The following is a 27,189-nucleotide window of genomic DNA, read 5'->3' on the forward strand; positions in this document are numbered from 1 at the left end:
TCCAGAAGACAGTGGCCAGGAACAAATGAACCCCAGGTGCAGGGCCCCTTGCCCCCTGCTCTAGTTTCCTGGAATAGAAACAGGAGAGACTAAATGAATCACACTGCCAACCAGGCCTGAGAAAAGATGGATGTATATATATATTTTTTTTCATTTTTGAAATTCAACCCAAAATATATTCCAGGAAAAGATGGAGAGGCTGGGCTGGATCTCCTTCAGATGGCATTTGCTACCAAGGACAGTGGGCAGCTGGCCAACACCCAGGCTACCCCAGCCCACTTCTCCCTGCTTACTCCAGGATGGGAGAGACAGTGGAGGTGGGGGTGCAGCTGGGAGCAGGGACCAGGGGTGGTGGCTCTGGGGTAAGAAGCTGGGCTGAGGCTGGGGAGAGGTGGGGGTTCCCATGTGCAGTCATCTTTGCCCAGTGACAGCCTCGAAGCTGTCAGGGCTAAGAACCTACATAGGTGTGGGTGTGGCAGGCTAAGCAGGACGCTGCAGCCAGGTATCTGGGAAAGGCAGGCTCGGGGATGGCCTTCCCTTCTAACTGATGATCTGCCGGGGTCGTCCATAGCCTGTCATGCCAGCCTGTGAGGCCCCTCTGTTGCTGCCCATCTGAAGGCCAATGACGTGCTTCCCCTCCTGCAGTTGACTCTCCGTGAATTCCCTCTTATGCTCCTGGGCTTTCCTAGAAGAGAGGAACCAGGATCAGACTTCCTAGAACTTGGTTTTCTCCAACTGTCTTCTGATCCCTCTCACTTCGTTGTTCAGCCCCATTCCCTTCCTGTTTTTTCTGTCTTTCCTAAGTTTGGCTGGTGGTAGGAGTTAGGGAGTCTGCTAGAGTTCATGTGGGTAAAGGGCAGGAGTTCAGAAGTAAGACCCCATTTCCCCCAGTCCAGGGCCTTACTTGGGACCTTCCTGGCTCTGCTGGACCTTATCTTTATCATGGCTGACCAGCCCAAACCACCTCCACCTCACAAAGGGACCCAAGCTTAGGAACAGGGAACCAGTGGCCACATACTTCATAAACCAGTTGGGATCTCCACGATAGTGTCCATCGTTCTTGGTCACAGCCAAGCTGCCCAAAGCCATTAGAGTCCTCTGCACTGCTGCCATGTCTTTGCCTGTGAGAAGAGTGGCCAGGGAACCAACTTCAGGACCATATAGGCAAAATCTGCCCCTGACTCAAAAATGGTCAAACCAACAGCAAGTGCCCCCAAATCAGATTTCAGGAGACCCTACAGTAAACCCTCGTGAGTGTGGTGTGGTGTGTTTTTTATATGTGTACAGTTCTAGGATCCAGCACAGGCCCTTGTGCATATTAGGAAAATGCTGTACCTCCTGGCATAGCTTGTTCCTGCTATGCACACATCAACAGAGCTGGTTGTGGCATCTTTTGATATTCCCTCTCCCTGCCTGAGATTCTTGCTCACCACTAGCCCACTGGCTCCAGCCCATTTTCCTCTGTACCTTCAAAGAGGTCAACAGTCTGGAACATGTCAGTCTTGGTGACTCCATAGTCCTCAGCTGCCTTTAAGAATTGAGCCACCTGCTCCATCTGCTTGAAGACCATGGAAGGCGGATTCTCAGGCACTTTAACTGGCTTGGATCCATCAGGATACAGGCTGTTCACCAGCTTGCTCAGAATCTGGCAGGCACAGAACACAGCTGGATACTCAGCTCAGGGTCTGCCCCACAGCTGGCAGGGTGGCACACACATCCCCAGACCCCCTTCACAAGGTGCCACTCACCACGCCATTTTTCAGCCACACCTGGAAGCCCAGGCGCCCACGATCTGGGCGGCCCACATCAGGACCACACTGCATTACAATCCACTCCACTAGTCGCTCCTCCAGCTCCTCATCATACTTCTTCTCGATTTTGGACTGCACTTCACGGCTCATGCCATAGGATGGACCCTTGTTGGCCATGTTGAGGCAGACCTAAAGCAGACCATGTGGAGAAGAGAGAACAACAGGTCAGCAAATAGCTTGGCTCCACTTAAGCTAAGCAGGCCTTTAGCTTTGTAAGGGGTTCTCAGGCACTCTACACACCACCGCATACCAGCTAGGCCAGCGGTGTCCACTTACTGCAAAGGCCCCTCTGGACGTGAACCTCAAGAAACAAGATTAGATAGAGCAAGGGTCTGTCAACTTTTTATGTAAAGAACCAGAGAGTAAATATTTTAGATTTTGCAAGTTATATGACCTCTACTATTGAGTGAAAACAGCGTACATGATACATAACCAGTGTGTGCCAATAAAATTTTGTTTGTAAAGACAGTATGGGGCTGGAGAGGGCTCAAAGGTTAAGAGCACTGCCAGCTCTTCCAGAGGTCCCAGGTTCAATTTCTAGCAACCACACAGTGGCTCACAGCCATCTGTAATGAGATCTGGTGCCCTCTTCTGGTGTGCAGGCAGAACGCTGTATACATAGCAAATAAATATTTTTAAAAAAATAAAAAACCTGCCAGTAGGCTGCACTTCACTTATGAACTATCTTGACAACCTCTGGCCTGGAGGCAGCCTTCCTCCTCTCTTTCCTCATTGCTTTCTTCTCTTTTCAGTACAGGATGGAACCCAGGGCTTCACATATGAGAGGGAAGTCCACTGCTAAGCTTTGTCCTCAGCCTTCTCTTTGTTTTATAGTTTGTTTGTTTGTTTTTTTGCATGGGGGGGTTGTTTTTGTTTGTTTCTCAAGATAGGGTTCCACTGTGTAGCCCTAGTTGTCCTGGAATTCTGTAGACCAGGCTGGCCTCGAACTCAAATCTACCTGCTTTTGCCTCCTGAGTGCTGGGATTAAGGGCATGAACCACACCAATGCCAGGCTTGTTTCCTAGTTTTAAGGCAATGTCTCAGCTGAGCAGGCTGATCTTGAACTTCGGATACTCCTACCTTAGCCTTCTGAGTAGCTGAAATTAAAGCTCCCACATCACCTGGTCTGCCTAACTAGAACATTCTTTGTCCAAGACTACCCAGAAACGCACTAGAGAGTTCTTCCGGAAGCTCCCCAAATTAAGCCAGTGGGTATCTGTCCAGCTGTCAGTTGCCATCAAGTCTTTACCCTCTGACCCAGAAGCTAGAAGAACAAAGTTCATCCCCCATACTGCAGCTGACAAAACCACCTGGTAAAGCCACCAAAGTCCCAAGGGTTCCCACAAGGCAGCTACATTCTCAGATCCAAATGAGAGAGCATTGGTGTGCCCCTGTGAGCCAGCTCTGGCTGTTGCAGTGGTTGGAGGAACCAGTCAGGATTCTGCAGTCAGAATACTCCTGGGATATCCCAGGGCCAAGCATCTGCCAGCCAGAGCATGGGAATCCTACCCTGTTTGGCAGCTGCTATCCCAAAGGCCTAAGCCTGGCAGCCCTCAGAGGACCCAGACATGGAGAAGGAGGAAGGCTGCAGGAGCAGAGCAGACAGGCAGATCACTGGACAGATACAGTCATGATTGGAGCCAGACCCTGTCAACAGGGGACACTCTAAGTGAGATGCCATCTGTCACAGTGTCTGAAAAGTTTCCAAGCCAACCTCTGGCTTCAGAGGGGATATAGGGTGGAAGGAAAATTGTTTGAACATAGAGCAGTTGGCCAGCCTCCCATCTCCTTTGCATGAAAGTCCCTAGAGGTGGTGGGGAGCAATGGTATCACATGGCTTTTTCCCAAGCCAGCTGTCAAACTCTGGACATCTTGCCATCCTTTCCCTTTCTAAGTTATGAGCTCCCAGGTTGTGGAGTGGGGCTAACCGTCCGCTGTCTGTGAACTATATCACACAACTGCCTGGAGATGGTGCCTGTGTGCGTGCATTCGTGCGTGGGCGCTTTAACCAGTGAGTTTGTTTACACGGTACGCCAAGCTGCTCCTCAGCCCCCACTACCTTTTCCAAAGCATTCCCTGAGCCCTTCACCAAATTTAAGAGAAAAGAAAAAAGAAAAACCAGAAGATCTCATCTAAGTGCAACCACAGAAGCACCTCTCTTCTGGGAAGGGGTCCTCACAGAGGACATGGCTGTCTGAGTGCCCATCTTCCAGCTAGGGCGGGACTTAAAGGTCTGGTTTCTGTTGGGAATTGTAAACAGCTATGCCTCTCCCATACCCACTGTGTGTCCTGGTCCTCTCTAGGAACTGCTGGGACAAAGAACCACAAAAAGCCACAAAAGGGAGCCTTCCTCCAGGCCTCCACTCAGCCTCTCTCCCATTGCCCCACCCCAGCAAGGTCCAAGCGCCTGACTCTTTCCATCCATTCCCTATCCTGTTTGTGTCCTCCGCTGCTGCCTACACGGGGCTGGGACTGGAGGAGAGCATGGGAGAAAGCCCCCGCATGCACTTCTCAGGCTCCAGGAAGTTCCAAAAAGACAGTATAAACTACAGGTCCAAGAACAAGCCCTAGCAACAAGGGCACACACCGCAGCCCTGACATCTCTAAGTTTGGATCAGAGCTCTAGGGATTACATTTGCCCCTCTCCCTCTCACACTCAATCCCACCCCTCACTGCCCTTCTTCCCATCTCTCCTGGTGTAAAGTCTGAAGTAGAAAGTCCCAAGAAGTTCCTCTGAGGAGTAGAGGTCAGGTGAGGACAGGAAAGCAAATAAGAATAAAATACAATGATATATGTGTGCAAAGGCCACAATGAAACCCATTACTTTGTATGCTAACGAAAAAAATACTAATAAGAAAAAAAATCCTTCAAGTTCTCCTCTTGGAGGCACTGGGGGGAGGAGAGAAGGAAGATGGAAGCTTGGCAGCCCGCCAGGGCATTTCTAGACAGAGGTTATAGTATAGAACACCTGCATGGCACTCACCTTAGATGCCTGCCGCCATGGCTCCTGCCAGCCCTTCTTTCTCTCCAGCAGGCAAATGAGGAAGGTAGGCAGTGGAAAGGAGCCTCAGACTAGCAGGAACCCAGAGAAACTAGCAGAACCAGGGATATATCTGACCGTGAATCCCTAGTCCTCATCACCACCAAACAACAGTAAGAATAAGCATTTCTGCATCCCTGGGGCACACCTCAACGCCAGGGTCCCAGAAGAGCAGTCCTACTGCACAGACGTGGCACCATCTGCTGCCACCCTTTAAACAGCCCCACGCAGAACCACCAAGACCCTTTGGAAAGGTCAGGGGTCCCGGGCCTGCCCACACAGGCAAAGCTCCTCTCTCTGTCTCCTCTCTGCCAGCAGTGAACAGTGTCCATGGGAAAGCAGACCCTAGATAAGCCTCTTCTGAAGCACTGAAGTTCTGTGGGGTTAGGAGTAGTGCTCAGTGGTCAGTGGTCTAGTGCCTGCCTGGCTTGCATGGAACCCTGGATTTGATCCCCGGCACTACAAACAATTAAGATCTTCAGTCCTCCACTGTCTCAGGGGCTGCCAGCAGTGGGCTGTTGCCACAAGTAAACTCACCTTCTTGGACGTTGAGAGAGAGAGAGAGAGAGAGAGAGAGAGAGAGAGAGAGAGAGAGAGTTGACCCAGCTGCTTAGATGGGAGCCTCCCTCTCACCCCAGTAATTTCCCCCACTGGTTTTTATTCCCCATCCAAGTCACCCTGGGCATTTTAGCCAGACTTTTTGACTAGTTTAAAACAGTTAAGGGAGCCTGGGGACCCAATTCCGTTCAGCAAGTTCGGGGGACTAGGGGAGTCCAAGCTGAGCCCCCAGCCCCATCTGATGACACACACCCCCTGCTGGTCCTGTCCCTGGCACTTACAAGGCTTGGTCGTTCCTGGGCTTGAAGAAGAGTAGCGTCAGTGCCTGGGCTGGGCAGACGGGATGGGGCGCCGGCTGGGTGAGGGGTTTAAAGGGCGCCAAGGCAGTGATGTCACCTCTCAGTCGGCCCACTAGCCCCTCCTTGCCTAAGGAAGCCCACTGGGCTCCCCACCCCCGACCGCCCCACTCACTCGACACAGGCTCCATATTTGGGGAAAGAGACCAAGTTGAAGCAGTCTGCCGGGAGCAACCGGAGACATTCCCTGCATGCTTTGGAGATGCTGCGGGGTCGGGGCGGGGCGGTGCCGAGTGTGGCGGGAAAAGCCTTTTATGGGCAGGACCCTGAAAGCCTTCCTTGCTACCCCGACTTGGGTCAGCTCTAGGTCCAATAAGAGTAAAAGGAAGAGGTGATCTGAAGAGTCTGACCCCACAAAAGAGCATCCTAGGGGGGCTTGGGATCCCCCAAACTTGCAGGGACAAACAAGCCACCTTCCTCCAGTTGGCATGGAAACTGCGGATCGGCTGCATGCCAGGCACTATGCAAATGCCTTCTTTTCACGCTCGAGGTTAGAGTTACTACCCCACTGGGCAGCTGAGAAAACTGAGGTCCAGAGTGGCCTTCCCAAGGCCATTGAGTGAGTGGCAGAACCTGGGCACTCCTGCCCACAGGTGTGGGAGCTAGAGAGGATGTGGCACCCTCTCTGTTGTACCACCCTGCTCAGGGTGGGGACAGCTCCCAGTTGGAGTAAACGACCTAAGGGGTGGGACCGAGCCCCATCCAGAGCAGTGACAATCACAATCTTAGGGGGTTAAAGGCTGTGGAGACATTAGGGTAAGAGGACTCCCTCCCTCCAAAGAGTCTCTATCTTGGAAGTCTGTCATTCCAGAAAGGATCCTTGCTCGTTTGCTCATTCACATCTTGCTTGTGGCTAGCTACAGTGGTCTTGAGAAGGAACAGGCGAAGGATGGTGAGACTGGGGCTCAGTAGTTAAAGACTCTTGCTGTCAAACCAATGACCTGAGTTCACTCCCCCAGAACCCACATGGTGGAAACAAAACCAACTCTCATCTGAGCTGCACATACGCGCTATGTATACCACACACATATTCCATAGACAAACATAATTTTCTAAAAGGTAAGTCATTAGTGGAGTCTGTGTCCCGCCCCCAATTCTGGGAATTTCAGGAAACGGATGGAGAGGGAGGAGAAGGGGGAGGGATCCTCAGGCAGTGTCAGCCTCTCCCAAAACTGGCTCCGCCTCAGGAGCTCCACCTACTACAGCCAGCCTGGCTAACTTGAGGAAGCACGGCAGTGCGTAGAGCTACAGCACCCCCTAGTGGCATCTGAAGGAAAGATCATGAACAGGAAGCTGGAGTTTCCCCAGAGACCACACTTGCCATCCTGGACACTGCCTATGTCCTGAATTCACCAGACTGGCTTCCAAGATCCCATCCTCTTTTGCTGAAATCTAAATAAAAACTCACTCCTCTTGAATCTTGTTTGCCATCCATATGGTCATTCCTGAACAGCCTTTTTGTTTCAAGAGTTTCTCGGTGTAGCCTTGGCTGTCCTGGAACTCACTTTGTAGACCAGGCTGGCCTAGAACCCAGAGACCCACCTGCCTCTGTTCCCCGAGTGCTGGAATTAAAAGCGTGTACCACCACCACCCGGCCTGAAAAGCTCTTAAAACCGTGGTCTGCAAGCTCTCTGCCCACTTCAGGCATATGTATGGATGGGAATGGCTGGGACACGCTTCTGCCTACTGGTTGGAAGGGATGCTGGCCTCTACCTGGTGGGCAGAGGCAGGTGTATGTGCCAGGAGAAGGGTGTTATCCCAGGGGAGAAGACACAGAGACACTTTGAGCATCTTGCTCCTTCTTGTGGGCACAGTGCTTGGTGCAGGTCAAATGTTTACAGGATTATCAGGTGACCTGAGGCTGAGGAGCACCCTGGGGGAAGCCAGGAACTAGTTTCCAGTGCAGCCCTGCACAGAAACAAACGGGAAGGGAAAGCGAGATGGAACGGGAGGCTCCTGTACCACCCAGCAAAGAGTAAAAGCCCAGATCCCAGGTCTGGTTGTCTTTATTGAATGCACTCAATTCATAGAACTGCAACCACAGCATGGAGACATAGAACAGAGCTCCGAAACAAAGACCCAGACCTGCCTCTTCTCCCAGTCCAAGAGCTATAAAAACACGGTCGAGAGAATGAAATACATTCCTGGACCCCAACCCCCTTGGCATCTGGAATGGACTTGCTGGAGTGAAGGGAAGCCAAGGAGCAGAGTGGCCAGGGCCCAGAGCTGGGTGACTCCATGTAAACACCAAGGCTCTTAGGCCCATGTGACTAACACAGAACTTGGCTAAATACTGACGGAAACTCAGAAGCCAGCCCTGAGTCCTGTAGTGAGGCAGGGCCAAGGACACACAGAGACCTGGCATGTCCCTCCCTTTCTAAAACAGGCACTGGGGCTCCTGCTGCCCTGAAAGAGAAAGAAAGGGCTGTGTGCTTGGCACTATTCCTCCATGGCCTCTGGACATTCTTGGGCAGTGTCAATGGCACTGAGAGGCCCCCAGCTGGGGCTTGGCAGGACTTTGGGTGCAGAAGGGGACAGTGAGTTGCCACATCCCACCAACCCTGGTGCTGGCATCATTCTGGTGGCTGTTGGGATGAGGAAGTGACCTCTGAACTCAGCCCCCCAGATCAGACTCAAACCAGGCTGATCCTCACTGCTCAAGAGCCAGCTCCAAGCACAGGTCGAGGGAGGAGGGTCGTACCTAGGCCCTTGCAGGCCTTAGCACCATAAACCTGGCACCAGCTGGCCAGGCCCCAAAGTCTCCTACCTGCATCCATCCTGGCAGGCCAGAGTGGGCAGTGATAGCAGCCAGCTGCAGGCCCAGAGAGAACTGGGGTCCTGGTGCTGGACAGAGAATCAGGCACCTGACTAGGGTCCTGGAGCAGGGCATGGGAGGAAGGGCAGGCTGCGGGTCCTAGGCTGAGAGGAGGGAAGGGATGGGGAGAATGGAAGCATGAAATGGGACAGGACATTGCCATTCCACCTTCCTTCCCCAAAGGGACAATGGAGAGCCAGTGGATAGACAAGACAGATGGACGGACAAGGGTCCTGGGGAGGACCCAACACTGAGAAGCAGCAGTTTGGCCAGTGTTTGGGGAATGGGGAGCAGGCCTCTTCCACAGCAGAGGCAACTGCAAGGCTCGGTGCCACCAGTAACTGTCCTGAGTCAGGCCTGGGCTGGAATCTCGATGTCCTGCCAACCATCCGATGCTGGGCAGCAGAGCTGGGACTCACACCCTTGGTGCTATGGTGGCACCTGGCAGGTGATGAAGGGGCCCCGAGAAGTGAAGTCTGGGTCCTAGGATACTGCTAGAAGACATAGATCTTGTCTCGCTGTACTGTGTCTAAGTCATCATCCAATGTCAGCAAAACCTAAGGATGGACAGAGGGTCAGGAAAGGAGGGGCCATATGCTCTATTGCCCCCTCCACCCTCAGGCCAGGTACATCCCACATACCAGGAAGGACCCAAACATGGCAATGGAGGACAGGAAATGCCAGATGTCATGATCATCAAAGAAGTCAAGGAGGATGCAGTCACGGTTGTGTTCCCTGGACTCTGCAGGGGTTTTCTGGCAAAGGGACAGGGCCAGCAGCCTACTGACTCTGCTGTGGCGAGGCCAGGTTCAACCCCCGCTCCGACCCACTCCATGGCACCCCCTCCCACCCACCCCGCGTCCCTGGCAGGACTCTCGTGCCTCACTCTCCAGCCCACAAGGATCGGTTCTATCCTCTGCATCTCACCCGTCTTCCGCCAGACCCCAGACCGTCTTCTCTTTCCAGCGGCGGGCAGGCGACTGAGAGCACAGCTTCCACTCAGAGAGCCCAACTCGACTACCGCCTGGCTCTCAAGTGACCTCAGGGCACTTTCGCTCCAAGTACTATATCAGACCATGCCCTATTCCCCAACAACAGCGGCCATGGCTGTCACTCCAGATCCTCCCTGCTCTGCCCACACCTCCAGGCCACAACCATTTTCTGACCCTGTCTGTATCTGGAACAGCCTGTGCTGAGGCCACAGACAAGGCGTGTCTGACCCTGTGCAGGACTCCCGCAACAGTGTGCTCTCACATTCCAATCTCTGTGTGACTGCTCAGGCGGCAGGACCTGAGTTATGCGCCTCTATGCATAAGACTATGGCCAAGAATAAAGCCTGCCTCCTCCAGGAAGCTCTCCCAGGACTTCTAACCCAGAAACCTCACCCTCCCTCTTCTACACACTCCGCTACCTTGACTTGCTTTCATCTTCCATTTCAAACATGAACTAGATATGGGGGGGACTTAGTGGCAGAGCATGTACTTAGCATGTGCAGAGGCACAGTTTTGATCCTTGACTTTAAAGCGAACAAAACACCAGACATGAGTTAGCAGTGTCTTTTGAACTACATTCTGAATTCAACGCTATATGGGCAGAGGCCATATAATGTTCTTGTTTGTTTTTTAAGACAGGGTTTCTCTATGTGGCCCTGGCTGTCCGGGAACTCACTCTGCAGACCAGGCTTGAACTCCCAGAGATCTGCCTGCCTCTGCCTCACAAGTGCTAGGATTAAAGACTGCACCACAACGCCTGGCAGATAAGTCGGTTTATCACAGATTTACAGCGTGTCCTTTGAGGCAGTAAAGAGACTGACGTGTCTGGTTTGAAACCACAGCTGCCACACACTAACTCTATGCCCTGGGGGAGGTCACTTGGCTTCCCTGAGACTAGGCTGCCTTTGAAGTAACAGGCCCAGATGGCCATGATGGCACGTTCATCAGGAGGTTTTAATAAGAAATAACCAGGAAAGGCCTGGTCCCAGGTGGAGAACTTGCCATGCATTGGCTTGCTATAAGCCTGGAGGTGAGCACTCACCTGCCACGTGCTGAGTCCCTGGAAGAAGAAGAAGAGCGCAAAGCCCCAGACCACGGAGGTACAGATGATGCAGAGCAGGGGGATAAGCTTGATTCTCTCTCCACTGCGGAGCTGGGGAAGCATGTGGCTGTCAGCAAGGCCACTGCCCACCTTCTCACTGGGCCCCTCCCAGATTTACAGGGCTCAACCACAGAACCCAACCAAGTCTCATGCTGGCGCCTTGTGTCTTGACCCACTATTCACCCTAAGCTAGGTGTCCATGTACCCAGATCCCTGAGCCATCAAAGCCAACAATGTGGGCACTCCTTCACATTGTACAATGTGGAAGCCATTGGAAGGACCAGTCCTCAGAGGTCTGGTCTATCACAGGTCCCATGGACTCAGGCTGGGACATGGCTTGGTGGCAGAGCACTTGCTTAGCAGGTGGCTCCGAAGGGTACATACAAGAGACTCAAGCCACCCCAAACCTCCTGTCATAGACCCATGGACAGAAATGCTCCCGTCCTCTCGGTGCCCCACTCTGTCCACGACTGAAGCAGCTCAGCCCCTCCCACTCACCTTCATAATGATGTAGAAGGCAAAATAAAGCAGCAGGTTGCAGATGCCAATTGCCAGCAAGTAGGAGGCAAAATCATTGGGGCGCATGATGAGTCCATATGCAGCCCTGAAAGAGGGAGAGTGTCTGGGGGAGGAGGGAGGGTCTCACCTCTGCCCACACCCTACCAGGCCTCATCATTATATTGGACTGTTTTCAGAAGTCTACAGAAGGTTCTAGAAGCCCAGGAGCTAACACCTCTCTCTCTAGCCCCCATTCTTTATATTCAATGCTCCAAATTCGTTTATAGCCCCCTAAGTCAGCTAGTGGCTAAGGCCCCAGCTGACTCCATAGCCAATGGCCACACTCACAGAGACCAGTTGATAATGTTGCCCATGACCAGAAGTACCATGCGGTCCTGGAGGGAAGCAGAGACACAGGGACTGAGAGGGGGAAGAGAGACAGGGAGAGAAGTGGCAGAAGGCTCAAGTCAGCCTGTCCCCACGCTACCCTAGGTACTCTGACACACCTTGATCCACCCCACAGGGAGGAGGGAGTCAGAGGAGGAAGGGGTCAGGGAGCGGGGCAGGTACCGTGTAAAGGGGCCCGCTGCACTGCCGGATGCAGTCTGTGTAGAGCACATGGAGGATGCGGCGGAAGATTCCAGAGTCTGCAATGAGCAGGCGGGGACTTCAGAGGGCAAGCACAGCAATGTCCAGGAGCACTCTGGACTTCCCACCCAGTGACTCCTCCAGCCCGGCCAAAGAGAAATGAAAGGTTCCTGTGTGTCCAGGTACCCAAGGTCCCCGCACCTCAGCCACCCTGCCCTGCGCATGCTCTCACCCAGCTTCCAGCGGCCCATGTAATAGAGCTGAGTGCTGAGGAGCAGGGTGGAAATGATATGGATGACTGAGAAGACGATCCAGAAGGCCGTGTTCCCTTTGCCAAAAACCTGTGGGGGAGCCCCCAATGTGGGGTGAGGGGGTGGTGAGGGCAGCTGTTCCCATGCCCCCCTATACTGGATCCTTACTAGGGCAGGCTGTTTGGTTAGGCTGCAATTATAGAGGGACCCAGGACGGCCCCTTAGGGAAGACGCAGGACCTCTCCTGCAGTGGAGGACAGGACGAGCGTATCACATGTGTGCGCATGTGCCTTTCCTGTGGGGTCTATGGAGTAGACCAGGCCCTCACCACGCCCAGAACGGAGAAGAAGATGACGATGGCCAAGCAGGCATATGCGCTGTAGGCGCTGGCGTTGATATCTGGGTGCCGCTTCTGGTAGAGCTTCAGCATGCAGAGGCCAGCAATCATGTACATGAATGAGGTGTCTGGGTGGGAACAGGGCATGAGCTAAAGAGACACCCACTGGGACTCCACACAGAACACCCAGCCCAGACCTTGGAATGCCATGAGCAAGTTTGGAGGGTCAGCACTTCAGCCCCTTAACTGCCCCTGAATCCTGAGGATTTTTCAGAGTCTTTGTAGGAATGAATGGAGAAGAAGCAGGGCAGATAGCCATCTTCTTTTTTTTTCTTTCTTTCTTTTTTTTTCAAGATGGGTTTCTCTGTGTAGCTCTGACTGTCCTGGGAACTCACTCTGTAGACCAGGCTGGCCTTGAACTCATAGAGATCTGGGATTAAACGTGTGCACTACCACCACTTGGTTTAACTGGCCATCTTTTTTTCTTTTCCCCAAGACAGGGTTTCTCTTGTAGCTTTGGAGTCTGTCCTGGAACTGGTTTCAAACTCACAGAGATCCGTCTGCCTCTGCCTCCCAAGTGCTGGCATTAAAGGTGTGCGCCACCACCGTCCAGCTAGCTGGCCATCTTCTAATATGTGAAGCTGCACTCAGAAGCCAGCCTCCGAGTTTCATACCAGCTACCTGGGATGGTGGAGGGTCAGCAGACAAGAGGCAGCACTCACCAAACTGGAAGTTGGTGTAGTTGGGGCAGACATGGTAACAGGCACTCAGCAGTCCCTCCATCATTAGTGCTGTGCCCATGGCATAGAAGAGACCGAAGTGTTTGGGGATCCCACACTCCTGCGGGGAGAAAGAAAAGGAAGGGAAGTAAAAGTGAGGTGGGAAGAGAAGGGTCCTGAGAGGAGACCCAAGGAGAGGGGAAGAGGAAAAGGACTGGGCTATGTGGTGAGTGGGTAGCAGGGTAGGTTGTGCAAGACAGAGCACACAGGGCAGGGCAGAACAAAGTAGGGCAGGTAAAACAGCTGAGCAGGAAGAGGTAGAAAGGGCAGGACAAGAGCAGGTAGGATAGAGCAGAAGGCAAGGGAGAGTAGGGGGAATTGTGGGCAGGGTAGAACCCAGCAGGGCAGGGCAGGGCAGACCTGGGTAAGGGAGGGCAGAGCAGGACAAGGCAGGGAGGACCTGGGCAGTGCAGGCAGGGTGAGGCAGGGAGGACCTGGGCAGGGCAGGGTGAGGCAGGGAGGACCTGGGCAGGGCAGGGCAAGGCAGGGAGGACCTGGGCAGGGCAGGGCAGGGTGAGGCAGGGAGGACCTGGGCAGGGCAGGGCAGGGTGAGGCAGGGAGGACCTGGGCAAGACAGGGTGAGGCAGGGAGGACCTGGGCAGGGCAGGGCAGTGCAGTGCAGGGTGACGCAGGAAGGAACTGGGCAAGGCAGGGAAAGAATCTGGGCAGAGCAGACTAGACCAGAGCAGGACAGATCTGGGCTGAGAAGGGCAGGACAGGGAGGACCTGGACAGGGAATGGCAGGACAGGGAGGACCTGGACAGGGAATGGCAGACCTGGGTAGGGCAGGAAAGATAGGGAGGCCCTGGGTAAGGCAGGACAGGGCAGGGCAGGGCAGGGCAGGGCAGGGCAGGGAGGACCTGGGCAAATCAGAACAGAACAGGGTATGGCAGGGTCAGATTAGATAGAGCAGAGTTGGACTAGGCAAGGTCAGTTTGCCAGGAGGAAGCCTTGGTGGGCAGTGGCTGGCTTACCAGAGCGTAGAGGTCATTTCGCATCAGGGCCCGGTTGTGATTGATCTCTCGCTGCAGAATGATGAGCAGGAAGAGCAGTCCTAGCAGGATGTACCCCAGGTTGCTGAGGATGTTGTTAAAGGCGCTAGAAGGGACAAGATAGGCACTAAGCTTACATTCGGGCCCTCAGGCCCTTCGCTTTCTTCTGCCCAGCAGGCTGTACAAAGCCCCACCCTGCCCTGCTCAAAGCTGCCTACCCTACCCACCCCTGGGCCAGCACAATCCCCACCTGAGGTTGCCCAGTGGGTGGGCACAGAGGAAGTTGTAGTAGCAGATGTCCTGGTTCCCTGTGACATTCACCACCTGTGAGGGGTGGAGGTGCAAAGCTATTGACTTGCCTGACTCAGCAAGGAGCCTGTACCACACTCTGGGGGTCCAACTGGCAAAACAAGAGCAGTCAGCATGGCTGACATGTGTACGCAGTCCCCAGCTGGTACTCCTGTACACTGTGTGTTTTAGGTGGTGCAGATGCCTGCCATTGTCCTTTTTATATTTGTGACTGAAAACTCCTTAAGTTATTGCCTCACAGAAAGGAGAGGGAAGGGAAGTTAGATTTACAAAGTCCTGTGACCTCTATTTTCTAGACCCGCCCCCAGTCTGCAGATGAAGGAGCTGATGCTCAGAAACCAGAGCCTCGAGTTGGATCTGAAAGCTGGTCCCTGGACCTATGCACTGCAGTCTCTTTCTGCATGCAGTGGCTCTGCAGGGGAGGCAGTCACACGCAGTCGCTCCAACCCTCCCATCTCACCGTCTGGTAGGTGATCACCAGCTGCACCACAGGAAGGGCGTAGAAGACCGCAATGGTGGCTATGTTCCTGAGGGCGGGAGGGCCGTGGTAAGGTGGGCAGGACCCTAGGAGCTGCCCCGTAGTAACAGGAGTCCCTGTCTGTGTAGCCTACTCACCAGAAGTAAATCTGGTACTTTTTCCGCAAAACACGTTTGTCCTTTCGTGCCAGATCAGCCACACAGAGATATTGCTGAGGAGAAGCAGGAGTGAGTCTCACACACCCCAGGCCTGGGAGAACCCCTGCCACCCAGGTGAGGATAGACACATGAGGTCAGTGGGCAGGGTTCTGGGACCCCCCACTTCTGTGGCTAATTAGGCCAAGACGGCTTGCCCAATTGGTCTGGAAGGGGTTGGAGGTCAGGCTGATTTCTCCCTGTCCCAGCTCAGCTCTTTCTTTCTGCTTCCCTAACATGCCACAGAGATATGCCGGGTGGGACCTCAACACAAAGTCCCTTCCTTCAGAAACCCCTAACCAGGGCCAGGCCGCCCGTGTGTCACACCTTGGTGCGAATGACATTTTTGTCGGAATCAATGTCAGTCAGTGTGTCATAGTCATCCTCTTCCACAGAGCTCATCGAGTCCAATCGTGGCCGAGTACCCACTGGGTCAAAGGAGCGGTCTAGGAACGCCAAAGGAAAAGACTTGGGCCAAGAGGACCAAACACTGGGTCTGCCCCCACCCATCAGAAGCAACTGTCAAAATTATTCAACAGTGGGGAAGTGGGCCAGGGTTCACAGCAGTAGGACAGGTGGCTCGGGTGCTGAGAGGAGATGTACTCCTAAGTCAGTGGGAACCAGTGGGGAGTCCTGCCAGAAGCCACTGCATGGCAATAACTCCAGCCCTGCTCCACTCCTGGCTCTGGTCCCTGAGCTGGGGCTCTCCAGGCCATGACACTGAGTGGACCCCAGACACAAGTAACAAGATTGCACTTGGCCAATCATGCAGATTAGAAGATGCCCAGTCCTGTTGGATTCTGAGAAGACATGCATGGCCACCCTTGGGTTAAAGCCCTGGTACACAGGCAAGGGCTTGAGAAAGAGCACTCGTCCTCGGTCTTCATCTCCTCCTGGTACCTCACCTGGCCAAAGCCCCTAAAGGCCAGAAGGTGACACCCAGACCCAGGAACCCTTGGCCAGCAAGCCAGGGAGGGAGGACACTAGCAAGAGGACAGTGAACTAGAATGTCTGACTGGCGGCCAGCGCCTGTCTATCTCAGAAGACACATGGGCTGGCACTGGTGGCACTTGATAGGGAAGCCATGCACTAAGCATCTTTCTGGCCCCAGAGATGGCCAGCTCCAGTGGCTGACCATCCAGGCAGGAATTGATTGGCAGGGCAGCCCTACCCCCTCCCCACATCTACCCATGGCAATGCACAGCTGCCGCATCTGGCCAGAGGGAAGGCGCCGCTTGAACTGGTCGTGCCCTTCAAAGGAAAGGTAAAGTTACAGGGGGAACTGAGGCCCGGTAGGAAAGAGAGGAAGGAGGGGGCAGAAGAGCAGCCCTTCCCTGGTTCCAGCATCTGGCAAAGAGGCAGCCGCCCACCAGAAGTTTCATCTAGTCAACAGCAGCCCTGTAGCACACAGCCCACTGCCAGGCCCACTCACCCTGGGAATTGTAGGAGTGGTCCCCTGAACCTGTGCTTTCAACCAGTCCATCAGTAGATCCGGAACCATTGTCTGCAGGCAGGAAAAAGTGGTGAGGCAGGTGCGAGTGACCTCAGAATGAGACTCTAGATCTGTTCCTAGAGAGCCCTGAGTAGCTGCAGGGGCATGGCCAACAGGGGGTGGCAGCAGAAGCGGCTGTGGCTGGGCGCTGGCAAATACAGTCCTGACTTTGACACATACCGAAGGAACCATAGTTATAACCCTCGTAAGGGGCGCTGCCAGGAAACGAATCGGCCAAGACCCGAGGATGACCTGCAATGAGAAGTCAAGGTCCTCTTAGGCTGTGAGCAAGGGCAAGCCAAAAGCCAGAGGAAAAGAGAGGGGAGAAGCTAGAAAAGACAGTCGCAGAGAAGCCATGCCAGCAGTAAAGAAAACACAGGCCCCAAAACCTACCTCACTAGACAACCACGTCACTCCAAGCAAACATGCCACCCTATATCCTAAATGTGGGGACAAGCTGGGCATGGTCGTTCATGCCTATAACCACAGCACTAGCCTAGCTAAGACAGCAAGAAAGCTACATGTTTGAGACAAGCTTGGACTACAGAGTCAGTTTCAGGGTACCCTGGGCCGCCAAGGAAATGCATCTGGTGCCAAGGCCCTCCCTAGACAGTCCTCATGCTTCGCATTCCTCCCCCAGCAGCAGCTCCTCTGCCCGCAGCACCTGGAGCTTACCAAGGAGAGAAGCTGAGAGAGAGGTCCAAGCAGGAGGGAGAAGTGATGGGAGAGAGAGAGAGAATAGAAAGTTAACAACCTGAGACTGAGCTGAGCGGCACTGCCTGAGGCAGACTGGCGGTGTAGCTAGACCACAGGAAAGTTTCCAGGATATCTACGGAGGGGTGAGCCAAGACCCCAGCCTGTTTCCACTTGTGAAATGCTACTTCTAGGCTGAATATGTATGAAGAAGCCACCAATCCACCCTTCCCCATCCCTGCTTCCCATCTCCCCACAGCAGATCCACCCACCCCCATTCCCTGGAGATACCACTTTCTGGACAGGCTCGGTCTATGGCCACCAGCAGCGTCTTCTTCCTTTGCCTGCAGGAATTCAGAGGACAACTGAGGCAGGATGAGGCCCTAACCTAGGCTAGGCTAACCGTCCTTCTATCCTCTCTATCCATTTAACTCCTGAATCTTGGGTTTCTCCCACACCAGGGAATAATAGGGTGTCCCCAGCTTGGGAAGGAATGATGGGATGAGCCTGTTTACAAATGGTCCATAGACCATAGATCCCAACAAGTACCAGTCTTGCCCGCCCCTGAAGACAATTAACTATAAGATCACCATGGACCAGTTGGGATCCCACCACATTCTCTTTTCCGTGCCCCCTGCCCAACTGCTCCAGAGAAGGAACAGCCCAGGAGTTCCACTTTACCTCCAGTTCTCCCAACAGGCCAGGAGTACGGTCAGCAGGTAGAAGGAGAGAAATATGCCCAGGCAAAAGAGCATCCCACCAACATAGGCCTCAGCTACGGGGAAGGAAACAGGAAGGTGAGGAGTGAGAACACAGCAATCCCTCCCATGCTGCCTCTGGATGCCCAGGGACCACTGGGATTTGGCTGCTCCTCCCCTGAAGGCAATGCCCAGTCAGTACCAACACCTGGCTATTGCTCCAAACGCCAAACTCTCGCCTGAGCCCACCTGTTCATGTGGTTTCCTAGAACTGTCTCTCTTACTTCTAGAAAACTCCATGTTGTCCTAACCTTCAAACGACAGCTCAGAGAGGGTACCCTCTAGGTGGCCTCCTGTATTGTACATTATTCCCACAGTGACGTGCCCTTTTCTCATCCCAGCCCTCAGGACCTTCCAGAGCCCCCCTGGTCTCCACCTAAGGGCTTCCTAAGAGCTGCACTCCTAGCATACACGGGGGCGCAATTATGCTTTGCTTGCATGTTATGTATATGCACCATCACATGGGTGTCTGTGGAGGCCAAAACAGTGCATCAGATCCCCTGGAACTAGAGCTACAGATGGTTGGGAGCCGCCCTGTGTTATGATTAGTACTTGGGTCCTCTGGAAAGGCAGCCAGTGCTCTTAGTAGCTGAGCTATTTCTCCAGCCCCAGTTGTTTTTATTGCTGTCTATTTTGTTTTGGGTTTTTAGACAAGGTCTCAGGTTCAAACTGGCTTTGAACTCGTAACCAAGGATGAGTCTGAGCTACTGATCTTCCTATGTCTACCTCCTAACTGCTGGGACTAAAGAGAGGTGTGCTACTGTGCCGAGCTCCTTATTTTTTTTTTTTTTTTTTTTTTTTGGTTTTTCGAGACAGGGTTTCTCTGTGGTTTTGGAGCCTCTCCTGGAACTAGCTCTTGTAGACCAGGCTGGTCTCGAACTCACAGAGATCCGCCTGCCTCTGCCTCCCGAGTGCTGGGATTAAAGGCGTGCGCCACCACCGCCCGGCTTGAGCTCCTTATTTTGATCTTATATTCTCCACTTTAGAAAGGACGCCCCCAATTTAATAACTCAATAGACATTGCTGAGCAGTGACTAGGGGCCCAGTACTCTAATTCCGGATTAAACTCACAGTTGAATATATCTGATGGGACAGATTTCTTTTCTTTTTTTTCTTCTCCCCCTCCCCCACCAGACAGGGTTTCTCTGTGTAGATTTGGAGACTGTCCTAGACCAGGCTGGCCTTGAACTCAGAGATTTGCTTTTTGCCTGGCTCTGCCTCCCAAGTGCTGGGATTAAAGGTGTGTGCCACCACCACCCAGCTCAGATTTTACTATTTCTGTCAGAGACAGGGGACAGAGATTCCACTGTTAAGTGACAGGAAATGAATGAGAACTTGCTCTTCAGTTTGGCCACGAAGCTTGTCCCATATGACCCTGGGATCAACCGGGTGGAAGTCTGCTCAGAACACTCCTTTCTGACCCAGCGCCTTCTGGGTAGGAGGGCCCTCGCCACCCTTCCCATTCAAGGAACACTTCTTTCCTAGATCTGAGATGAGGAAGCAGGGAGGTCTGTCCATTTTTCTCAGGTACCCACACTTACATGTGACAGCTTGAGAGACCAGTACTGACAGGGTTTTCTGACGATGCCCTTGATCCACCGGATCATCTGGAAGTAAAATATCAAAGTGGAAAAGAAATGGCTGATTGGAACTTAGCTAGGGTTAATGGAACCTGGCCTCAGAGAGTCTAGGGCCTAAAACTCATATCCCATCAGATCCACCAACAGTCACGAAGACTCCTCTGCTTCCTGGGAAGCCAATGAGCCTGACCCACCCCTAGCCAGTACATGAAACATACCTTCCACAAAAGGGTAGAAGGGCAAGGACCCTCCACAGGCCTGGTCCTCGGTCTTCACCACCACTACCACATAAAAGCTGTTGCTGGGGAAGTCTTTACGCTGGAGAAGGAGGACAAAGACAGTGATGACCATCATCATCACCACCACCCTATGTAGGAACTCTGGACCAGATGCTCTAAGTTCTTCCTGTATATAATTTTACAAAGATCCCCCTCCCTCAAATTTCTATGATGCTGAGGGTCTAATACATGGCCTCTCAAATGGCAGGCAGATGCTCGACCACCGAGCCACACCCACAGGAGAAGTGTTACCATTATCTTTGTGAAGTCAGGGCTGGAGCCCAAACCTGTACCCACACTCCAATCAGGTGAACAAGTGAGTGAGCACAAGACCCATACAGGATGTCTGGGGCACCAGCCAGAAGACAGGCTCCACTCACAAATAGAAAAGAACCAAAATCACAGGAATGAAATATGGGGGTGGTGAAGAATCCAGCAACAGTAAAAGGTCTCTGAATGTGTGACAATGAAAAATTACTCAGAGTCGAAGGCATACTGCACCCAAGGTGCTTCTAAAAGCACTCACCCTGTATCGGGTGACGTCACCCCAGCCTTGGTTCTAAACACACAAGTGCACTTTGTACCATGCATGCCATCACACCACAGGAAGCCAAGGAACACTGTCTAAAAATCAGCTTGGCTGATGTACTGTTGCATGCTCTGAACTGCAGTGTGTTTACTGCACACACCAAGTGTTCTGCTCTCATAGAAACATGATGGTTTAGTAACAGAAAAGACAGCATCTAAGTAATTTCGTGCCCTCGTATCTCAAGCATGTGAAGACAGTCCACACATCTTGGGGTTGGACTGTGTTAGGTAGGATGTTTGGTTTAAAAAATTCTTTTGTGGGGCTGGAGAGATGGCTCAGCGGTTAAGAGCATTGCCTGCTCTTCCAAAGGTCCTGAGTTCAATTCCCAGCAACCACATGGTGGCTCACAACCATCTGTAATGAGGTCTGGTGCCCTCTTCTGGCCTTCAGGCATACACGCTGAAAGAATATTGTATACATAATAAATAAATAAATAAATAAATAATTAAAAAAAACCTCTTTTGTGTGGCTAACGGACTCAATGAGTTTTGATTTGGGATTAGGATAAGATTTTCAACAATTTCTCTTTTAAAACTAGGGAACGCTCCACAAATTTGCATGTTATCTTCTCACAGGGGCCATGCTAATCACTGTACCGTTCCAATTTTACTTCTTTCTAATTTATTTTACTTTATGTGCATTGAGGGTGTCAGATCCCCTGGAACTGGAGTTACAGGCAGTTGTGAGCTGCCACGCGGGTGCTGGGAATTAAACCTGGGTTCTCTTGGAAGAGCAGCCAGTGCTCTTAACCACTGAGTCATCTCTCCAGCCCCCTTTCCAATTTTAGGATATGTGTTGTTAAAGCAAGAATGCAACGGTTTCTAAAACGGCCCTGAATACGCTTCTGCCACTTTGTACTCCTCGTTTATGCAGAGTGGCGCCCTCAGCACTGACAGTAGCAGACAGGAGTGCTTCTGAGTGAGCCTCTGCGCTCTTCTGGAGCACGTCTCATCCGCACTGTCACATCCCTCCTACATAGAATCCCTTGCTGACTGAAGACAAAAAAACAAAACCAAGAGCCAGTGAGATGGCTCAGTGGAGAAGTTTCTCAAGCACAAAGATCACAGTGAAAAGTTTAGGAAGCCCTCGTGTAAGGCAGGAAAGGGTAGAAAGACAAGTGCAGGGTGTGGGAAGGCCTTCAGTTCATCAGCCAGCCCCACCTTTCAGGTCATGGGCATTCCTACCTGCACAGTGATGGCTGCCTTCTTAGTCATAGTCTGGTACATGCCAATGAAGGCCACGTTGTTGTCTAGATCATAGACAGGACACTACAGGGGAAGGAAAGAAGAGGCAGATGGACACAGGACTGGGCCCTGTCCCCTTTTTCTAATGTCCCAGCTACTTTCTGGTGAAGAATAAAATGAGAGACAACTTACCAGGACATCTTGGATGGAGACGACTGAGCAGGGGAAGGCCTTCTTGGAAGTCACCTTGACAATTACAGAGTCTACACCATCAGGAAACTCGTATTTAAAGTACTGAGAACATAGGAAGGGGAGGATGCTGTCTCAGGAGGGTGCTCTCCCTGCCCCTCTAAGTCTCCTACAAAGGAGGTGCCAGACTCTTCTTGGTTCAGGCAATGAAGCTACCTGGAGAGAAGAGCCTTGACCATGAGTAGCCTTCTTCTGCATGACCCTGAGCGCCAATCTCTTGCAACCTCAGCTGGGCACACAGGACAGTGCATGAGAGGCAGAGTGGGGAAGACAGCATCTAGACCTAGTCACTGCACTGTGCCAACCCGTCTATCCACACAGGAGTTCCGAGAGACCTGGTAGCCTTAGCTATCCCAATGCCTACTCCTCATGTTCAAGACTTCCCTCAATTTTCTTTTGGTTGTTGTTGCTATATTGAGGCAGGACTCCTGTGCAGCCCCAGCTGTATTGGAATGTACTATGTAGACCAAGCTGGCTTTGAGCTCAAAGGTGTCAGATCCCTGCTTTTGCCTTCCAAATGCTGGGATTAAGGGCAGATCCCATTTGTTTGTTTGTTTGGCTGGATGGTTTGGGGAGGAGAGGTTTGAGACAGGGTTTCTCTGTTTAACAGCCTTGGCTGTCCTGGAACTCAAAGAAATATGCCTGTCTCTGCTTTCTGAGTGCTGGGATTAAAGGCATGTGCTACCACTGCCTGGCTAGAGACTCCCATTTTGGACAAGGGATTTTACCTGGGGCTGGGCTGCAGTGGTATTGAAGGTAAACGGCTCCCCAGTCCTATAGGGCAGAGAAGAACCCCACAATCACTCCCAACTCTTGGGAAGAAGCCTGAGGCTTTATGGTCCTCTCACTCGACCCTGATTACCTGAGCACAAAATTGTCCACACGGTTGACTCGGAGCTGGTAAGTGGTGTTGACTGGTGACAGGGTGGACACATCCACATAGAAAAACTGGACCTCAGACTCATTCTTGGTGGGGGGCTGACACAGAGTTCGTTCAACTTTTTGGTAGAGGTACTTACGCTGATACCTACAGTCCAAGACAGAGAGGGTGTGACTAGTCCCAGCCAGCCTGGCACTAGAGGGAAGTGAGGCTCCAGTTCTTTCCGTCGGGTCCCCATACCTCCCAAGACGCTGGACTCAGGGAGCAGGGAGCAGGGAGGAGAAACAGAAGGGTCTCCTGGGTGATGCTCCCTTCAAGGCCTGGCTAGGCCGCCCCTCCCTTCATCCCCAGGTCCTACTCACAGCCCTCGCAGGATTAGGGGCACCTGGAAGGACACAACAGCTTCTTTCTGGCGGACCACGAACAGCAAAGGCGCCTCTTTCTGCTTGTTCAGGACATTCACAGACACTCGCACACCCTCAGTCTGCGGACGACAAGAAGTGCCCTCACTCAGCCCCTCTGTCCCTCAAACACATGATGCTACAGACTGCATGCCCTGCTCTGCCCTAGGCTATCCATTCTGGCCTGCTTGTGTGGGAATAAGCCCTGTCTCGAGGAGGGGCTTGGCGTCGTTTGCCTGATTTTGGAAGATGTGCAGTCTGTGGAGCAGCAGGTCCCAGACAACTGCAGGATATGCAGAAAAGACCTTAGGAGGTTCCAGGATAGCCCTTGTGCGCACACACGTGCCCAGGCACACACTGACAGAGGACAGCAAGAAGTGTCCTCAATCTTCCTCTTGTGAACTAGGAAGCCGGCAAGAAGCTCCGGTTCCACGACTACTCTGGAGGCCAGAGCCCTGCAGGGAGGGGTGGACAGGAACAGTGCGGAGACTGTTGAAATCCAAGTTACACTCTATTTCTGACCAAGGGCCAAGCTGTGAAGTGACTTTACCTCGGAACCTCAACTCTCCCCTCTAAATAAGCCACCCTTTGCTGTGGATGGGGCCACACAGGACAGTGAGGGTTTAAGTGACAAATCACAAGAATGTTACTACTTCCTAGGCTGCCAAAAGCAAATCTAGGAAGGGTTAGCACTTTTAGGATGACCAGGGACACCGGACTGAAAGAAGAGAGATCAAGGTTCAGGGAAATGGATTCTGACCTGCCAGAAACCAAACCCCTCTCCATCCCAAAGAAAAGCCCAGATGCCTCATTCTCAACTCCACTGCTTCCCAGCTCTGGCCTAGGAGGGAGAGCAGGAGGCCACACTCTGCCTGGGCCCGGCTACCCCGCCTTTTACTTTCACCACTGGGGAGAAATGAGTAAGAAATCAGAGCCAGTTCTGAGCTTGAAACAAACTCCCTTTCTTTCTCTTGCCACTCAGCTCGCGCGGAGGGCCTTATCTCTGTCATCTTCAATGTACAAGGCCAGCTGGCTTTCCGAGGCAAGCAGGTCTGCCTCCTTCACCTCCCTGTGAAGTGGAGCAGTAAAACTTGCTGGAGCAGAGCCTTTCAGTTCTAAGTTGGCCCCTTTTGGAGTTGTCTGAGCAAGCCCCATAGAAACCAGTTTCCCCTTCACTCCGACCTCACACAGCTTCCAGGTTGAGAGTCAGGGTAGGGAGCAGGGTAGATCTGTCCAGATCACAGCTGGTGGCAGGGAACTTCCCAAGCTGCCCAGCTGGAGCTGCAGGGAAAGCTGGTGGGAACGAAGCCTCGGCAAGGGGAGGGAGGCTCGGAAGCTGGCGGAGACGGCAGGGGTGACATCAAGGCTGGGTTGGGCGCCCACCCTCTCAGCCGCCCTGCCGCAGTGGAGCCCCGCGCTCACCCGGTTGCGGGTCACGGTGTGGTTGAAGGTGTAGATGTTGACCAGCTCGCTGTTGACGTCGTCCGCGTAGGTGCGCTCAAACTCCGCGTCTTTCTGCGAGACGTTCTTGGGCCCCAGAGCCCCTAGGTGACTCTCTACGGCGACCACCAGAAGCAAGCACAAGGGCAGACTCCGGGTGAACATGGCCCGGGGCGGCGGGGACTGGCGACAGGACAGCGACAGGGCGCGTTGCGGCTGCCGCAGCAGCTTCCAGCATCTCACCAGGACCAGAACTTTAACCCCGGCCGGAGATAGGACGCGTCCCCTCCCTGGAGCCGCTCCTGGGCCTCACGCGGACCCCAGCTCGCGTGGGCGGCACCGCGACCCGCAACCCCGGCCCGGCCCGGCCGGAGACCCGGCGTCAGCTCGCGCCCGGAGAGCGGAGGTGGCGGTGGCCCTGGCCCGAGGCTTCCCGGACGCGGGCCCTTTAAGAGCGGCGGACGCGGCGCAGAACTCTGGGCTACCAGGCGCCGCGCCGCGGTAAACAGCGGGGCTGCGCCCGCCCGTGACGTCAGGGGAAACCGACGCGGGTTTAAAGGGCCAGGCCGCCTCCTTCGCCGACCTGCGAGTGCCTGGAGTGAAATTTTCTTTTTTATTGAAGGACCACTAGGTGTTGTATTCTTGTTTTTGTGATCAGCGATTTTTGTTTTTTGAGACAGGGTCTCACATAGCCCAGGCTGGCCTGGAACCGATTGTGTAAGCTCGAGGGCCTTGAACTTCTGGTCCTTCTCCTGCCTCTATCGCCTAGTGATGGCACAACAGGCGAAATTCAGAGCGCCCAGTAAAGTGCTGGGTCTTGTTGACAGATGTTCTCTTTGCCAGAGCAGGAATTCTCCCCCCAAACCATTAATCCTAGCTTCATTTTTTTTCTCCTTGTAACCACCTGCCCACTAAATGCCGCTCCCCTCCCACTACAGGGTGTCTCTGTTGCCAGGACAATGACGCCTTCCAACCTAGGAGCTATTTCCCTTCTTTGCAGAGGCTATTTTTGTTTGTTTGTTTGGTTGGTTTTTCGAGACAGAGTTTCTCTGTGTAGGCCAGGCTGGCCTTGAACTCACTTGAACTTCTGCATTCCCCAAGTACTGGAACTAAAGGTGTGCCCCTGTTTATTTTAACAAAGCCCACAGAAAGATTCTGACCTTTAGTGTCAATTGGCAAAAACTTTTCGAGGAAATATTTTGGCGCTATATTGCTAGAGGTTTAAAAGAGCTTTATACCTTTAATCCAGTCATTCCACCACTGGAACTGTATCCTGGGAACAAATTTAAAAAAAAAAAAATGTGGGAGGCAAAATTTGCATCCCCGTAATCTTGAGAAAGCTCAAAAGAAACTGCTTGTCCACAGCGAAGGAGTGGCTAGATGCACCACTGTGAAGCCATGAAAAGTAGGGAACTCAGGAATGACACTATATAAGAGGTATATATTCCAAATTTCAGATGTAAACAGAAAAACATGGATAAAAACTGAGCCGAGCCGGGCGGTGGTGGCATACGCCTTTAATCCCAGCACTCGGGAGGCAGAGACAGGCGGATCTCTGTGAGTTCGAGGCCAGCCTCGTCTACAAGAGCTAGTTTGAGGACAGGAACCAAAAAAGCTACGGAGAAACCCTGTCTCGAAAATTTAAAAAAAAAACTGAGCCGAGATGGCTTAGTGGGAAACTGCACTTGCCATGTAAGAGCCTGGCCTGAGCTCACACCAGGAACCCACATGAGTAGGAGAGAACAGACTCCACAAATTGACGCCCTGACCTTCACATATCTGGCCCGTGTTCTCACACACAGGCACACAAACAATAATAAATGAAATGTAAAGTATTTTATAATGCATAATGGGTGGACGAGGTAGTCAGAGGATGCAGGTGCTTGCCATGATGCTGGATGATCTGAATTCTACCCCTGGAACCCATATGGTGGAAGGAGAAGGGAGAAACCTGACTCTGGAGTGATCATCAGACCTGCACATACATGCTGGAGCAAATGGACCTGACTCATATACACACGGGTGAAGATATTTATAAAGAAACATACACCAAAGCTGTGGGTTCATCCCCCAGCACCATAAATAACATCCTATAATTATATGTTTTACATTTCTTTAACAAATTATGTGTTTAAAGAAAAAGAAATATGGCCAGCCCCGAAGCTGTCAGATGTCCTGGCTGAAAGTATGCCGGCGATACCGCTTCATCAGAGCGTTGTCCACTGGCACGATTACACCAGTCCTATAGGAGCACTCTTCCAGTGAGCAGCTTTAATATTTAGACGTCCCCACAAATATTTAATAAGCATATACTATGTCCCAAGGAGCCTTCTAAATTAATGGGTAAATAAGCAAAATTATAGCTGGCCTGTTCAAGCACAGCATGCTTGAATTAGACCACAGCAGGGGCAGCAACAAATCCCAGCTACTTGGGAGGCCGAGGCATAGGAGTTCCAAGTACAGGTTAGCCTGAGAAATAGAACAGGACAATTTGTCACTGTACAAATGGGCCAAGTAAGTCCAGAAGGTTCACTAGCAGCTCACT

At 52.7% G+C, this 27,189-nt stretch overlaps 2 protein-coding genes and 1 pseudogene across 6 annotated transcripts; all 3 read right to left on the reverse strand.

Moving 5' to 3' along the window:
• Positions 1–99: 99 nt before the first annotated feature.
• Positions 100–5,807, reverse strand: Tagln (transgelin). Its single transcript, XM_041638517.1, has 5 exons — positions 5,691–5,807; positions 1,749–1,940; positions 1,468–1,645; positions 1,019–1,121; positions 100–685 (listed from the first exon to the last, which is right to left on the reverse strand). Exons 2-5 carry the CDS (start codon positions 1,926–1,928, stop codon positions 541–543), a joined length of 606 nt encoding a protein of 201 aa, XP_041494451.1. The 5' UTR covers positions 1,929–1,940; positions 5,691–5,807; the 3' UTR covers positions 100–540.
• Positions 5,808–7,755: 1,948 nt separating this feature from the next.
• On the reverse strand, positions 7,756–25,112 carry Sidt2 (SID1 transmembrane family member 2). Of its 5 annotated transcripts, XM_041638522.1 has the most exons (28): positions 24,627–25,106; positions 23,166–23,287; positions 22,786–22,950; positions 22,652–22,697; positions 21,867–21,968; positions 21,675–21,758; positions 19,842–19,941; positions 19,585–19,650; positions 17,967–18,060; positions 17,577–17,629; positions 17,268–17,279; positions 16,773–16,844; positions 16,533–16,604; positions 16,289–16,351; positions 15,428–15,546; positions 15,044–15,117; positions 14,889–14,955; positions 14,370–14,443; positions 14,102–14,225; positions 13,071–13,188; positions 12,340–12,476; positions 11,993–12,101; positions 11,743–11,819; positions 11,521–11,567; positions 11,173–11,278; positions 10,615–10,725; positions 9,222–9,335; positions 7,756–9,137 (listed from the first exon to the last, which is right to left on the reverse strand). In XM_041638522.1, the coding sequence occupies exons 1-28, from the start codon at positions 24,807–24,809 to the stop codon at positions 9,075–9,077; spliced, it is 2,574 nt and encodes an 857-aa protein (XP_041494456.1). In that variant the 5' UTR covers positions 24,810–25,106; the 3' UTR covers positions 7,756–9,074. The 5 variants fall into 5 exon arrangements, 4 of the variants coding, with proteins under 4 accessions (XP_041494456.1, XP_041494457.1, XP_041494458.1 ...); XM_041638523.1 differs by lacking the exon at positions 17,268–17,279; XM_041638524.1 differs by lacking the exon at positions 16,289–16,351 and having other exon boundaries at positions 24,627–25,104.
• LOC121438415 lies at positions 21,021–21,121 on the reverse strand (annotated as a pseudogene).
• Positions 25,113–27,189: the final 2,077 nt, after the last annotated feature.

This window comes from Microtus oregoni, unplaced genomic scaffold, assembly GCF_018167655.1.
Source record: "Microtus oregoni isolate MIOR12 unplaced genomic scaffold, Mior012 000055F_ref0000237, whole genome shotgun sequence".
Taxonomy (NCBI): domain Eukaryota; kingdom Metazoa; phylum Chordata; class Mammalia; order Rodentia; family Cricetidae; genus Microtus; species Microtus oregoni.

Excerpts from the sequence above, each read along its gene's own strand:
- Tagln (XM_041638517.1), bottom strand. The coding sequence starts at position 1,928 with ATGGCCAACAAGGGTCCATCCTATGGCATGAGCCGTGAAGTGCAGTCC. Across the intron at positions 1,122-1,467 it reads GACTGTTGACCTCTTTGAAG|GCAAAGACATGGCAGCAGTG; the intron begins GTACAGAGGAAA and ends CTCTTCTCACAG. Across the intron at positions 686-1,018 it reads GATCCCAACTGGTTTATGAA|GAAAGCCCAGGAGCATAAGA; the intron begins GTATGTGGCCAC and ends CCTCTCTTCTAG.
- Sidt2 (XM_041638522.1), bottom strand. The coding sequence starts at position 24,809 with ATGTTCACCCGGAGTCTGCCCTTGTGCTTGCTTCTGGTGGTCGCCGTA. Across the intron at positions 21,759-21,866 it reads TCTCCATCCAAGATGTCCTG|TGTCCTGTCTATGATCTAGA; the intron begins GTAAGTTGTCTC and ends CTTCCCCTGTAG. Across the intron at positions 13,189-14,101 it reads GAAATGACCTCTACGCTCTG|GAGTGTGGGATCCCCAAACA; the intron begins GTAAGCCAGCCA and ends TTCTCCCCGCAG.